We start from the raw sequence: 16,661 nt of genomic DNA on the forward strand, positions 1-16,661 counted from the left end.
CAGAGTCTTTAATATGACAACATGCATTATAATTTTCTAAGAGAGAGGAATAGCTTGCAGCAATTACTAAGCCTAGTGTAACATAAACATTTATTTTAGATTTAGTAACACAATTTGGAAACAAAGTTCAGTAAATGTTACTTTGGATCCAGTTTTAAGCCTAAGTGCCTGGGAGAATAAAGTGTACAGTGGAAGCTCTTTTATTGATTCAACTAGGATGTATATGTGGTTTTCTAATCAAAATTTTTGGTTGGTTAATTACTTAAAATTTTAGGCGCAAAGCAAAAATGCACATCCCTTCACCAATTTCATGAGGAAGAACAAAGCTTTTCTACTAAGAAGAGTTCCCAGATGAAGTTCCTTGTCCTCTTTCATGAATATGCCTCCCTCATACGGCATCATCTACAATATTCCATTTCAGTGTCTTTAAAGTAGAATGAAACACTCTGTTAATTCTCAGAGGAGTCCAGGCGATAACTCACTGTTGGATGGGGAAATTGATGGTTTTCAATTTGGATATACTGAATTTTAGAGTTTTCAGAATATGCTTGTAGAGGTTTTTAGCCAGTATTTGGAAATGCATAAATTACATTTCCCTATAAGAATTAATAACAATTACAATACTTACTTTAACTGTATGTATGTATGTGTATAAGAGTGTCTGTTTTTTCTTTATCTCCCTACAGAAGTATATTAATAAAGTTATTACTCATCAAATCTAATAAAATTACATGGTTTAATTTATTGTAACTGCTATCATCACAATAAACATTACAGAGCTAATGTGATTCATGGTACTCCAAGAGTCATATCAGAGTAAGCAGGAGAAAAAGTGAAAGAAAAAAGTTCATAAGGTAAATTATTGTCATTCAAGATGTAGTGTGAATATTCTTTCTCAGGGAGATTTTTTCCTAACCACCAATCTAAAGCAGTCAGATATCATGAAACGTCAGATTATCAAATTAGACACAGAAATCAGAAATCAGAGATCTTACCCAGTATCAAGTTAAAAAAATTCCAAAGATGAAAATAATCAAGAAGGATCAGGAAGCAGCAAGCAAGAAGAAGATCTTAAAACAACTCCTCAGGCCCTTTCTTTCTGCATTGTACACATTCTGGTCCAGGATAACAGGTGAGTTTTTAAGTGAGGGGTATGATCATCTAAGTTGCAAGAGAGCTTTATTGTGTACTAATACAAAATTAGTACTTATGTAACATTTTTCAGGGAGCTATGCACCTTAAATCCATTAATATCAAGGTTGCTTACCTCAAGAAATCCTTGCTCAGGGACATCCTGCTGCAAGTATTCTACAGAAGACCCTCTAGCTAGAAAATACTACTAATTTATTTACCTGGTGGTCTATCATTAGCATATATTCACGATTAGACTGATTCCCTGTGTCTTCTTTCTTTCCTGGGATGATTCTGCTGCCTAACTCCTTCCTTTCCAAGAAGTTACCATGTGATACAGTTTGGTTCTGTGTCCCCACCTAAATCTCATCTCAAATTGTAATCCCCATGTGTCAAGGGAGGGACCTGGTGGGAAATGTTTGAATCACGTGAGTGGTTTCTTCCACGCTGTTCTCATGATAGTAAGTTCTCATGAGATCTGATGGTTTTATAAAGGGCTCTTTCCCCTTTGCTGTCTTCTGTTCTCTCCTGCTGCCATGAAAAGAAGGTCCTTGCTTCCCCTTTGCTTTCCAAAATGATTGTAAGTTTCCTGAGGTTTCCCCAGCCATATGGAACTGTGAGTCAATTAAACCTCTTTCCTTTATAAATTGCCCAGTCTCAGGTAGTTCTTTATAGCAATGTGAAAATGGATGAATACACCATGTTTTGGTTTTCTACTTGGCCCATTGCATTTGTGTATTTGTTCATTTTCTATCCCTAATCATTGCCTACTATCACCACTAAACGGTAAGCTCCATATGGGTAGGACATTATTTACATTATTAATTGCTGTCTTCTCAGCCCATAGCAAAAAATAGCGGCTCAATAATTACTTATCATCTTCATAGAACAGTGGTTAGTTTTTAAGGATGAATTGGATTTTGACATATTAAGAAGATGAAGATGGCATTCTAAGTCACAACAAACTGTGTAGAAAAGTTTGAAAGAATAAAAGCATTTGAGTGGGCTCCATCTACTGAAATAGCCAAAATTTTATTTTTTGTTAGTCATGGCCTTTTGAGATTTGAAGACCCATCCAAAATAACTATGAGTACCAAGTTTGTTCTTCTCTATCACAGTAAGTATCCTTTAAAATGTTGATATTAAATTGAACTTTTGACTACACAGTCTTAAGTCCATTTAAGATACGTAACACATTCTTAATTATAAAGCTTAATGGAGTTATATATTATGCATATAAAGACTTTCTACATAGATGATTGTATCATATGTTTATTTAACACACTATTATTTAACAGATGAAAGACCAAATGCCAATTACTGTATGGAAGGTGAAGTTGAATGGATATTGCCTCCCAGATACAAGATTAAAGCTAGACTAATTTTGAAATAAAAAATATGTTTACTCCATCCAAATTGTCTTGAAATTAAAATATACAACACCATCTTGAGAGGCAATAGAGTATAGAATTTAAGAGCATAGATTCTGGTGCTCCTTTTGGCAGCAGATATGCTAAAAGAGTGCAGGTTCTAGAATCAGATTGATTCAATTCAATCTCCACTTCACCATTTGCCTTTTAAATGTGAATTAGTTCACTCAACTCTCTATGCCCATTCAAAATTCATTCATTATTAAAAATTCTTCATAAATTAGACATAGAAATACACTCTATATAATTAAGGGTATCTATAAAAGATCTACAACTAATATTATAGTTAATGGTGAAAGACTATGTTTCCAACAAAAATATCCATTCCCAAAACATATTCACAATTTTACTCAGGGCTCTAGACAACGTAGCAAGGCTATGAAAAGGAGTAAAAGGCATGTAGATTGGAAAAGAACACATACAACTGCTTTAATTCACTGATGATACAATCACCTATGCAAAAAATCTCTAAGAAATTACTGAATATCTACTTGAAATATTAAGTGTATTTAACACGATCAAAATACACGTATAAACACATTTTATTTCTGTATAATAGCAACAAAAATTAGAAAATAAAATTAAATATACCATTTGCAAAAGCATCAGATAAAAACTTGAAATACTTAGGGATAAATTTAACAAATATGTTCAAGAACTGTACACTGAAAACTATAAAACATTGTTGAAAGAAACAGCTATACATTGTTTTCATGGTTCATAATGTTAAGGGAAAGAAACCAGCACAAAAAGGACCAATTGTTTGATTCAATTTAGTAAAGTTAAAAAAAAAAAAAACACACACACAACAGTTAATACTAATGGTAATGAAAGTCAGAAGAGTGGTTTTCTTTCTTGGGGGTAATGTCTGGAAGTGGTAAGGTAGGTTTCTCAGATTATAGTTATAACCAACAATTTGATCCAGGTGATAAATAGGTTTGTTCAATTTGTAAAAATTTGTAGCATAGCAACTTAGGATTTGTGTGTTTTTCCTAAATATCTATGTTAGAATTCAATGTAGGTTTACAAATAAAATGGGAGTAACAGACATATCTATTAAAATGTAGCATCAATTCTATCAGGATATATACCATTATCAGTGTTCACACATCCAGACCAATAATGAGTAAAAAATATACGCATACAGGGGTCTTCTAAACATTACCAATATATTCTTCTAAGAATCCAGCCCTCACAACTTAGCTAACTTTTGCCAGTGTGGTAATAATAGTGTGAATTTAAGAGTGGAAATGTAAACATGCAGCAAATTTCAAATAATTTTATTTTAAAATTGGATAATTACAATTTTACTATAACAGCAAGACTGACAAGCAGAGGCTATCTCTAGGAATTAAGATTAGCACAAATATTTGCACAATAAATGATTTTTTCCCAGAAATTCCACAACATAATCCTCAGGGTATATCTCACGACTATTACACTCAGCCCTTCCTATCTGCGGATTCCGCATCTACAGATTCTCCCAATTGTGGATGGAAAATACAATATTGGAGAGATGCAGAATATGCAAACACAGGAGGCCAACTGTGGGACTTAAGCATACACAGATTTTAGTATCCACCTGGGTTCCTGGAGCCAATCCAGCCATGATACAGTGGGATGATTGTAGTTGGAATCCTTCCAACTGCTACAGCAAAGAAGTGAAAACATTAGTCATCACCAAGTTCTCAGTGTATTTCCTTGGACCATTAGCTAGAAAACTCCATTTAAGTTTATTTAGCTACCGGTCTGTTTTTAAATTCTTCTATGTATATCATACATTTGTGTTTAAACACATTTTGTCATATTATATTTTAGAATAAGATTTATATTAATTCAACAAACATAAAAAAACTGCAGAACACTACAATTTTCATGAAATTACTGAACAGAAGATACCTTGTTGGCCTTTTTAGAAACCTCTCTTTGGAGTAATAGGATAGTCATTCATCAATAAACAGAGATTGTTTCCAGGACTCCTGTTGGATACCAAAATCCTCAGACACTCCTGTCCCTTATATGACATGGCACAGCGTTTATATATAATCTACACATATGCTCCTGTATGCTTTAAATCATCTCTAGATTACTTACAATACCTAACACAATGCCTACACATCACTTCATTCAGGTGGACTCAAGGTAGTATTTAGCACACAGCAAATTCGTTTTTCAGAACTTTAGAATTTTTTTTTTCCGAATATTTTATCTGAGATTGGTTGCATCCAGGGAGGTGGAACCCACAGATTCAGAGTCATTTGTGTGTGTGCATACATACAGTGTGTGTATGCTGTGTTCTGGTAGGGGAAAGAGGTCATGAAGAAGTGACTCAAGTTTACTGAGTGAAGAAACACACAAATTTTATTTAGAAAATGAACGAGCATGTTTGCAACAAACTCCCAAAATATCCACCATAAGATGGCCATAATATTCTGATGATCAAGGAGCACACACATGTACAAAATTTATTGGACTACTGCAATTCTCAGAGGCACAAAACCTGACATGGTGTGATGTAGTATATAATCAGTTGTAGGGGGCAGGGGGAAAGAACATTAAGTCCTTAAAAAGGCTTAGGAAGACAAACACTAGATCTTTTTGTTTTTCTACCTTCCTTTGGACAGTGTTATATTTCCTTTTCTTCTTTGCAAAATGTTTCCAAATTCATTTGCTCAGGATGTATTTAAGATAATAACTTAAAACAACAGTTGTTTATACTCTATGCATATCATGCATGTTCTACTGGTTCAAGGACAAAATTAAAACAAGATTTTCTCTGTAAAGCAAATATATTTATTATGCACTTTCATATACATAGGGATTTTTTGAGTAATATACAAGGGATAAAATAAAACTTTTACAATGTGAAATTCAATGTACACTTTAGGCTATTTACATACCCCAAACCAAAGGAAAAATAAAAAGAAAGCATTTGTTTGCAACTACATTTGCTGAGAAGTGTCAATGGAGGACATTAAGCAAAACAAATACTTGCATAGCCAAACAATATTGAGAAAAGTATTTACTTCTGTTTTTTAAGTATCAAACTATTTTTTAGTGAGAATTCCAGCGGGGGTGAGGGTGAAGACAAAGAACAAAAAATATTCACTGTACTTCGCAGTACACACTGATTTCAGGTCATTTTTCCTTCCAAAACCTTTCTTAGAAACATTCAGATTTTTATTTCATTACTGTATTTTTATCACTTTCCTTATTATAAACTCATGATATTTAGGGAACAGACACAGACGGAATATTATAAAAATGTTATAAGCACATGCCATCATAGTTGTGTAGTGACAACAGCTGATTTATAAAATTTAAAGATTTTAATTTCAAAAATATCTATTAAGGAGTTTTATATTTGGAGGACAATTTTTACTTTTTAATAGAGCAGAAGCCATTTTCATTTATAGTATTAAATCCCCCACAGAAACAAATAAGCAAAGCAGGGCATCTCCAGCACCCATCCTATCATCCTTATCCTAACTCAAAGTCATTTATGTTCTATTCTAAAACATAATTTATATAAAAAACATCCCGAGGAATACTTACTTTTGAAAATCGTATTTTTCCAATAGGTTCTCTTCCTACCAACTGCTTCAAGTGTATATAGTATGGATATGAAAACATTTAGCTCTTTGAAAAACATAAATCCCTTATGCAATGTCATATCTTTGCCCTTTGGACACAAGGTGCAATTTTGTAAAAACAATAAAATTAAATAAATACAATTTCAATAATTCAAAGTTAATAGAAAAACTGGCAGCTTTCAGGGTTCTCTTTCTAAAGAAAAATACATGTAATAGAAATTAGAGCTTCATCCTCTATAGTAATGTAAATGTACTGTATTTATGAGTAAAGTTGGTTCTAATAATAGTATGTGTTCATATTTATTAATAGACTCATTAACACTTTTAAGGCTATTTTGCAAGAGTCCCATTAAGTGTATTTAATAAATGTCCCATAGGGACAAGAATTCAATACTTGAAACATTCACATTTGAGTTATTAATATTGCCATGTCACCTTAATATCAATTGAACTTATCAACTTATCTCGTAGTCCTCACTATGACTCACAGACGACAAAATGAGTTTTGCCGACTTTAAAAAATAAAAGCGAGAAAAGCCTTACAATAAGATTCAAGTGAAACATTTATCATAATTACACATTTCTATTTCCACGAACAATGTATCACATGTGTCCTTCATATATGAAGATGACATTACTGACCTTTGTTACTAGGACATATTCTAAAGATTTTGTTCTAGAAATAGCAATGGTTTTGTGCTGAATCTCCAAATTCTCTTTCCTCATTCCTCCTTATCAACAGTACATGAAAAGAACAGAATTTCTGGGTTCTGTAAGATTAACAGGCCCATTCTAAGATCAAATTCACAACCTTGGCTTCTGAACTGTTGTGACAACTTTTCCAGACATATAAATGACCCATCTAAGCTATAGCTCCACTGATTTAAGAGTAAGGAGACTAAGGCTGTGGGTCACATGCTCATTTGAACCTATTTTACCTTCCTTGTCATGAATTTCTCTCTTAACCCTGGCATCCAGCCCTCCTGCATGCAAACGTACAAAGAAGAAAACAGGAAAGAGTATGAGGATAGAAAAGTGCAAATCCATCACTATTAAGTCACAATAAAAAGTACACGTGCTATGATTGACAGGTGAGCAGTATCATCTGTGAAGGACAGCACATTTTATATTCATCAAGAATATTCATTCATCCAACCAAACCATTAAAATTAATCCAATTGATTTTGAGTGGGGCTATTTTGGTCATGCAGCAATTTACAAAATAGAAACAGCTGAGAGAGAAGCCAGCAAAATTAATTTATTTAGCCAGGAGGAAGAGGTCAGTTTAGTCAATGAATTATTCAGGGATCAAAAATCTACCCTTAGATAGTCAGGTGCATTTCTCTCTGCACACACATGCGACTGAGGCATGGCTTTGTCCCTGAGAATTTTCATGCCTCAGGAATGATAGTCTGTCTTCTTAGAGGTGGAATGACAAAGTGAATGGAAGGTGAAATTGTATCCCAGTGGATGAAATAGGACTTTGTTCTGCCTACAGACTGGTTGGTTGGTTGTTCTGACATGTTTAGCCAGAGATGAGAAGAATTCTACTGGGAAAATCCAGATTTAAACTACTTAAAGCAGCTCCCTAAACTACTACAAAATATTTTTTTAATCTGCCAAGAAATCATTTTTTCATTTCAATGTGATATTTATATAGAAACTGATTTTTATCCAATGCTGAAGGTGTAGTGAACATAGAACAGTTGCAAGATTTGTTTTATTGAGTAACATTTTTAAAGATACAAGAAACAGGCCATACACTACAATACAATGTGACTAAAACAGTATGTTTAAGTTTCTTTTGCCACAAAAAGAAAAATAAATAAATACAAGGAACACTGCCTTTTCATATATATTTGATCATGGCACATGCACATTTTTAAATCAAATCTTAACTTAAAATACTCAATTTTTCTTTTCAGCTTTTATCAGGGAACTGCAGTATGTATCTGCATTTTTAAAAAGTGCTTATTCCTGTGTAGTGAATACAAAGCACACAAAATGAAATTTTTTAAGCACAGAGGGTTACATTGAGAAGGCAGCCTTACTATTTAGGCACATTACAGTAATTAAGGTAACTGTACTGCAGAGATCACATTCTTCTTTTTTTTTTTTTTTCCAGCAAATCAACAGGCATATGTTTTCATCCAGTAGCTGAAGAACCACTCCATCACAATGTCTTCTGTTTCACAGAATAGGAAACTAATGCAAAAGTTAAAAAAAAAAAAATTAATTTCTACATTGTATTATAGAGCTACATATCATTTTAAAACTTTATATAATACATTTACCTCTACTTATCTTTATCTATATATTTACCACGCAAAGCACACAGCAGACTTAACTATTATTTAACTTATAAGGCACTTTTTAAATTCCACAAAATGTTTACCTTAATTCTGGTGTTTCATTTTTAATATGTATTTATACTTTGCCTTTAAAACAGATATCATGAAAGTTGAAACCATGCACCATCAGAACTAATTATTTTAAAAACGAAATGCATTTGGGGACTGAATTAACTACTTTATTCAAATTATTTTTGAATGACATTTGATTCATCATCCCTAGATTCACACTGAAGGCTGTTTATTATTAGAAGATATGGGGAATTTATCTTTAATAGTATTTCACCTATTATATCCCTAAAATATATTTACAAAGACAGAAGCAGCAAAAACAAAAGACTACAATTTTGTTAGAGGAAGAAAAATCATTAAGCAAAGTGGGATAAATATAGCTACAGTGTAACCTAGGAAAGATCCCTAATAAAATCTTCAGATTTATCTCCAACGTAGGAAATGTGCTTCTGAAAAAGCATCTAAAGTATAAAACTTTCATATCTATTTTTCTACTAATGTCCCCTGTATTATTAACGAAGCATCCTTTGTCACGGGGAGGAGAAATAAATATTTTTATTTAATAAATATGATGATTTTATCTAGGTATAAAGTGCCTTAAATGCCAATACTGCAAAAACATCCATTTACCATTCTTCACATCTATGCCTTATGTGTGAAAACATTACTTGGAAGATTCTCAAGAGATCATAAAAAATACCTTCTAAGTTTTTTACTTCTTTCGGGTGAAAAGGAATGAAATTAATATTTACTATCTACTAAGTGCTACAGACATTGTTGTACTCAAACCAAAAAGATGAGTTTGAAACAGCCCCTCCCTCTGCCACCATCAAAATTCTTTCAAAAGGAGGAAATAACTGAATAGGAAAGAATTCTTAATCTGGGATCCATAAGTAGTATATTCATTCATTCATTCGTTTGTTCACTTATTCAACAAATTTTTACTGGGAAACTACCATAGGTCCAAGTACTATTCCAAGTACATGAAATACGGTAGTGAACAGATAAAAATCCCTAACCTCACACATGTTGTATTTTTAGTACAGAGGAGAAAAATAATGAACAAAACATCTCAAGTATTTTAAATAGTAAGTGCTTTGGATAACATAATGCAGGAAACGGGGAAAGGACTGCTAGAGGCAGGAGAATTCTGATGTAAAGGGGTGATGAGGAAGGTCTGGCCCAGATGACATCTGAGTAGAGATTAACTGAGGGAATTGGCCTTGTGATCAGGGAAAAGAGCATTCCAAATAGAGGGAACTATACTTTTGTTTTTTACTCTTTATGTTGACAAAATATTACCTTCTATAATGGTGTTTCCTTTTTATAGTTGAAGCTAGGGTCAGAACCTTCAATCTGAAGCTTCAGAGCTTGTTTAAGGCTTAATTCTGTCTCTGAGGAAGGGTATCCCTCCAACACTTCCTGATGCCCTCTATCTTGCATTGTTCGTGGGACTGAAACCCTACCAAGAAAAACCTGGTTGCTCTGAAGATGGTAATTTGGATTTGTCATTATTCCATTTCTCTTCTTCTGTTCCCCACTTTGTTGGTGAATAAGAAACTGCTGTTGAGATCGACCAATTTCCTGCTGAGCTGACGGTATCGTAATTTTGCACTGAGATTCTGCTGGCATTTGTTTAGGTGGTGCAGCAGTCCCGGATTTGGCTATAGGTCCTCTTTTATCAAACTGAGTCATTTCATATTCTAAAACCTTTGGCTGTGAAGAATTACTTTGTTTCGCTTTTTTTCCAGCTGATCCAGACTTGGCAGAATTTTCTGATTTCCCCCCTTTATTTGCTTTAGTTGACTTCAAACTGGGCTTTACTTGACTCCACTCAAATTCACTACTTGGTGAATTATGACTCTGTCCTAAGGACTGTGTTGTGGAAGATGGGGAAACAATTGACTGTCGACTTCTACTGCGTGGCAATGAATGCTGCTGAATTTGTTCTGTAAATGACAAGTTATGAAAGCTATCAATTGGCACTGTTTGAGCTGTTGCTGTAGATGAAGTAGTTCTCAAAGATGAATTTTTTGAGCTTTTTAGGGAATTATTTGACAGTGATGACTTCTGCCGGTCAACTGTAGAATCTGGGGATTCTGAAGGAGAGCTAAATGCATGAGCTGGCCCATTAGGTAAACCACGTAACGAAGGCTGCATATCCCCTCCACCAGTACTACCAGAGCTATTTGATTTAATTGTTAATGACTGCATTTTTGAAGACACTGACTGTAGAGGTTTTTGTTCCATTGTGTGAACAGGTGATGGGGAACAGCCATTCAAACTAGATGCACCGTATTTTTCTAATAATTTAATTATTTGAGAATGTCCATTTTTGGCTGCAACACGCATAGCAGTGCGTCCAAATTGATCAGCATGGTTTGGATCAGCACCATGCTCTAATAAGACCTGCACAACATCAATGTGCCCTTCCTGGGCTGCAATACAGAGTGCAGTTGCACCTTGGTTACATGTGTGGTCAACTATAGCACCATGCTCAATTAGTAGCTGAACCACTTTTACATGGCCCTGCCAGGCTGCAGACTGCAAAGCAGAGCGCTTTTCGTTGTCTGCAGCATTGACATCAGCATGGTATGCTATCAGAACCTGCACCATTTCCATATGGCCTTGCCAACAAGAGACATGAAGTGCTGTCCTTCCTTCAGCATCACTTGCTTCTACATTTGCACCATTTTCTAAAAAATATTCGGCCATTGTAAGTTGATTTTCTAAGGCCAAGATATAAAGTGTGGGCCTACCATCAGCATCTTTGCAGTTAACATCAGCTCCATGGCTAAAAAGCAATTCAACAATGTCCCTGTGCCCTTCTAACGCAGCAACTCGCAGTGCGTTTCTTCCATCATAACCTCTTTGATCAATGTTAGATTTGTTTTCCAATAATATTTGAACACAATCATAATGACCCTCTTGTGAAGCTAATATGAAAGGGATTCGTCCATCATTGTCAATCTCATTTGTTCTAGCACCTTGTTCAATAAGTGCTTCACATATTAATCTGTGCCCTTCGAAAGCTGCCATGTGCAAAGGTGTCCATCCAGCATCATCTCTGTGATTTTCATCTAACCCTCTATCCAGTAGAGTACGTACCACCTCAACATTTCCTTGTGCTGAAGCTATACTGAGGACTGTCCTACCTTCACTATCAATACTATCCACAGCTGCACCCCAAAACAAAAGTGTATTTACAACTGATGCATGACCCATAGAAGCTGCTGCTAAGAGGGGTGTACGACCATTGTTATCTGTGTGATCTACATCTGCTCCCCCTTCTAGAAGTAAGTCAACCACATCAACATGTCCTTCATAGGCAGCTACCAGCAGTGGAGTCATGCCATCTTTATCACAATGATCTACTTCAGCACCTCGATCGATTAAAAGGCTAACAACTGATGCGTGTCCTTTACTTGCAGGCACGCAAAGTGCAGCTACAGAGAGTGCAGTCCTGCCATCAACGTCCTCATGATTTACTTCTGCTCCATGGTCCAGGAGGTGTTCCACAATCTCCCTATGTCCCATGTATGCTGCTGCTATCAAAGCAGTTCTACCTTCATTATCAGCTTTGTTCACTTCAGCACCATGTTGTAGCAAATTCAGTACAATATCCTCATGTCCTCCCCATGCTGCTGCTCTCAAAGCTGTTCGGCTATCAGCATCTGCACAATCCACTTTTACGCCAGCATAAAGTAGTGCAGAAACTACCTCGGTATGGCCACCCCAAGCAGCAGATCTTAATGCTGTCCAACCATCTTGATCAGTATGATTAATATTTGCTCCACATCCAATCAAACAATTAACCACCTTAGTATGTCCTTGTCTAGCCGCTAGGGTGAGTGGTGTATGTCCATGAGCATCTTCTATCTCTAAATTTGCTCCCCTAGAGACAAGTAAATTGACTACATCAAGACTCCCACTATATGCAGCATTAGCCAATAATGTTCTCCCATTTGAATCACACTGATTTACTGAAGCTCCATTATCTAATAATGTCCGAATGGAATCCTCTCTTTCTAAGGCTTGTCGAACTATGCATGATGTGCGATCGTCTTCACTGTTGACATGAGCCCCAGCTTTAACCAACAGCTGCAGTACTTCTTGTTCCTTGGGTATTAAAGTAGAAAGGGAATCTCTAACAGGTGTACCGTTCCATATCATCCACAGAGCTAACTCCGCTGTCTCTAATTGTAAGTTTGAGTTAATTAAGTGCAAGGCAAATTCTTGTGCTTCCAATGGTGTTAAATTCTTGGCTTGACAGGTATAACTCATGGCCAACATTCTGTGTCCTTCTGCTGCATTACATAAATACTTCTGAGTACAGTGTTTCACATCAAGAAGCCACTCTGCAAAACTATAGTGAAACAGTATTTTTGTATTTCCTAGTCCATCAACAAGAAGTTTGGAGAGGACATCTAACTTGCGTTGAAAATCTTCCAAAGTTAACGACATGTTTTTGGTCCATACTGCATGATATAATTCCGTTATGGTCAAAGGTCGGCAGGCTGCAAGAATCACATTCAAAATAGGCTGAACCTTTGCAAATTGTTTTCTTACAAAAAGTCTTTGGCATAGCCAGAGATATAAGCCGTTTAGAGTTCCTGGGATGTCACGAATTTCTCTTAACATAATAAAATTTTCTACAACTCCATCTAAAACTCGTTCCAGGTAAAGAAAGCATCCGCTGCTTTTAATGTGCAGTTGATTTAACATCTCTGCAGTTTCTTTTGTGAGGTGTTGTCGCAAAGCTTCTTCTTGATCTAAACGATGAAGAATGTACTGCTGAACATCCTTGACAATATATGCCTTCCGAAGGTCATCTAAACTTATTTTTCGAAAACCTAAAGAAGAGATAAAAAAGTAGATGTCATCAGTTGAAAACGATTAAAGAAGTTACCATATCTTCAAAGATAATGTCTTCAACATATAATAAACTAACAAACAAATAAATCAATTAATAAATTAATACTAATAAGATCAATTAATACCTATTAGTATGTAAATCTGTTTTCTTTTCTTTCTGTAAAAGCACACTGATGGCAGAAAAATTTCATTTTCCTACCTACAAATCAAACTACTTATTCCTTTAGTAGCTTGGTGCCTCCCTCAACTCCATTGTAATAGATACTAATTAAGAAGCAGACAGTCTTACATAACCATAAAAGTATCCAGTTAACATTATCTGAACTCCCAAGTGATTAGGAAAAAAAGTTGCAGGAGATGTAACAAGTGAGGTTTCTTTTTATGAAATCTTTTCCATATAAATAATTTATATTTTCACCTATACACTTGAATGTACACTAGCCTTAATTATGTAACTGAATATTTACATCCAATTAGAATATCCAGTTATTGTCTTTAAACTACATTACTGTACATTTTATCAAATTGAAATAACTAAATCTCAGACCATCAATAAATAGCTTGAACCAATTAAGATCCAACTTTTTGGCCAAATTATGGTAAAAAAACTTCAGCACTGTAAAATAAATAAAAAAATGTAAACCAACCTAAAAATATGCTAGCTATAGCTATTTTAAACTCATTTTAAATTCTTCAAAGGAAGCCATAATTTCACTGTCTAAAGGGAGATGACATCATGATGTACAGATATGAATTTATTAGATAATTGTGTATTCATCTTACAGAACAAAAAACTGCCGAGTGAATGAACTTACCAAGTCTCTAACATGACCAGATTTGCATTTTGAAGGAATATTCAAACATCTAAAGAAGAACTGAAGCAAGTCAAGACTAAAGGAAAAACCTTTTTTAAAGAGGCGGTTATAAACTCTAGATGAAAATCACTATGAGCCTGAACACCCATGGTGGTGGCAGCAGTTGTAGCAGCAGCAGCAAAAATAACATGATGGACTTGGGAATTTTTAATCAGAGCTAGATTATATAGTGTTTGGTGAATGTGGAGAATTAAAGAGAGAAGGAGGAGTTGAAGCTGACATTAACTTGTGGTTCTGCCAACAGGAGTGAAAAACAGACCACTGAAGGACAAATAATAGGTCTGGAGAAAAAGCTGATGAATTCAATTTTGTAATACTAAGCTTTAAGTATGTAGATAAAATGGACAGTTACTGAAAAAAACAACCTACCAAGAATGAAATATGAATAACAAAGTTGTCCTAATACAGCCCTTTGTATATAGATTTATATAGCCCTAAATCTATATAAAAATAGAATCTAATTTTACATATATATGTATACACACACAATTATTAAATCCTTAACAGAAATAACTTCAAAAGATACATTTCAATTATGAAAAAGTCACTCCTCACCAAAGGAGGGTTTAAAACATACCTAGAAATTTACAGCAATCTACATTTACCAATGATGTGAGAATTTGCCTCCAAATCTTTTTCTGTGTGTCCATTTGTTTTTGGCTTTATCAATTCACTTAAAAATTTAAGTTAGATAAGGGAAATACCTAGTACATTGCTAATAAAATAAGTTACTTAAGAAATAATACTATCTTACATTATATAGTGTTTTAAAGTTTCTGAAGTTATGTAATACTTTACATTATTTTAATGTAATACTTTATATTACATTACTTATTTACATGAAAGATCATATAACACATTATGAATTAATATCTAAAATTTAAACCTAATTAACTAAGATGTCATGATTGGAACTTGAGATTATTAAGATGGAAACTCCACAGTAACAGGAATGGTTCTACAGAAAAGAATAAAAGAGAGTAACCTTTGTTGAGAGTCAACTATTTCTAATGCAGCACTTTAAGTACTCATTATATAAACTTCCTTGTCTGTTAAGCCTGTGAGATAAATATTTCTATTTAAAAAAATGAGAAACCTAAAGCTCAGAAAGGCTAAATAAATTGCTCACAGTAACACAGCTGGAAAGTGATCAATCAGAATTTTGATTGTTTTGTTTGACTTCAAGTTTGCTCTTTTCATTAAGACAGGAACAAGAATAGAAAGCTGTGAAAGAAAACTCAAGTGTTTGATAGGGGAATAGAGGAGGGAGTAGGGACATAGGATTAATTCTATAAGAAAGTATAGAATTTCATAAAGAAAACAAACAATTTATAATTTAGAGAATAAATCTCCCCCTAATCTAAATACTTAATAATATGGAATTTAGACAGAAGAAATTATTATGTTCATTATCAATAATAGTTATCTGTTCATTAAAACAGAATTAATAATACCTATTAATCAACAACTTAAATATCTTGAGTTAAGGTACTGAAAACAATTACTTTTTAAAATTATAACTTCTGATTAATACACATTTAATCCTCCTATTATGAACACACACAATATATTGCTATCAAAGCACTTTTAAACATAAGATAGGGTTGAAAAATAATCAAATCTTCTAGGGGAATAAAAACATGACTTACTGAAATGATGGACCACCTACGTCCCTATTGCTTTTCTATTCTTACTTGAATAGAAGTATTTTTCTATTCTATTCTTACTTGAACTTTTCTATTCTTACTTGAAACATTTCTATTATTTTCTATTCTTGCTTCAATTATTTGTCAGGGTATGGCATTATGTAGTACTGGTGAAAACAGAGTGAAAAAGAAGGCCTGTGCCAATATTTATAAATTGATGCTTACTGAAATTACTTATTATCATGAAGAACCTGTGAGGATCGGCAATATGAAAATAAAATCTAAAAATATAACAAGAAATTTAAGCAAATGCCAGCATATTAATATACAAATAACATATGTAGGCATTAAATAGTCATTAAAAAGACAATATGGTGACACTGAAAGGTTTGTCAATGTTAAATTTAAAAAGCAGAAAATCAAACTGACATATAGCATGATCTCAGCTAGGAAGGGAAACATATACAGAATTTAACACAACGTGTTAAGAGTGTTTAATTATTATTTTACCTCTGGTGTAATATTTGTGTATGTTGTCATTTAAAATATGTTCTAAATGGACTCTGTATTACTTTTATAATCAGATAAAATAAATACATAAATAATCTTTAAAAAATCTTGGAAGGTTAATTTCTTGTGCACAAAATGTTTTGAAATAGGCTGCTATTTCTTTAAGTCCCATAACAAGGCCTAACAACTATCAGCCTATGATAATATCCTAGTTGCAGTCAAAATTCTGCTTAGTGCC

General features: G+C 34.0%; 1 protein-coding gene across 2 annotated transcripts in view; it reads right to left on the reverse strand.

The window, feature by feature from the left end:
* Positions 1-4,904: 4,904 nt before the first annotated feature.
* The window catches only part of ANKRD50 (ankyrin repeat domain 50), a 46,043-nt gene continuing 34,286 nt past the window's right edge, over positions 4,905-16,661 (reverse strand). For both annotated transcript variants that reach the window (XM_011948632.1, XM_011948633.1), the window contains 2 exons: positions 9,820-13,370; positions 4,905-8,359 (listed from right to left, as the gene is read on the reverse strand). In XM_011948632.1, coding sequence (XP_011804022.1) covers positions 9,823-13,370 — 3,548 coding nt within the window. In that variant the 3' untranslated portion in view covers positions 4,905-8,359; positions 9,820-9,822. The remainder of the gene's footprint in view (positions 8,360-9,819; positions 13,371-16,661) is intronic.

Source organism: Colobus angolensis, unplaced genomic scaffold (assembly GCF_000951035.1).
Source record: "Colobus angolensis palliatus isolate OR3802 unplaced genomic scaffold, Cang.pa_1.0 Scaffold280, whole genome shotgun sequence".
Classification (NCBI taxonomy): Eukaryota; Metazoa; Chordata; class Mammalia; order Primates; family Cercopithecidae; genus Colobus; species Colobus angolensis.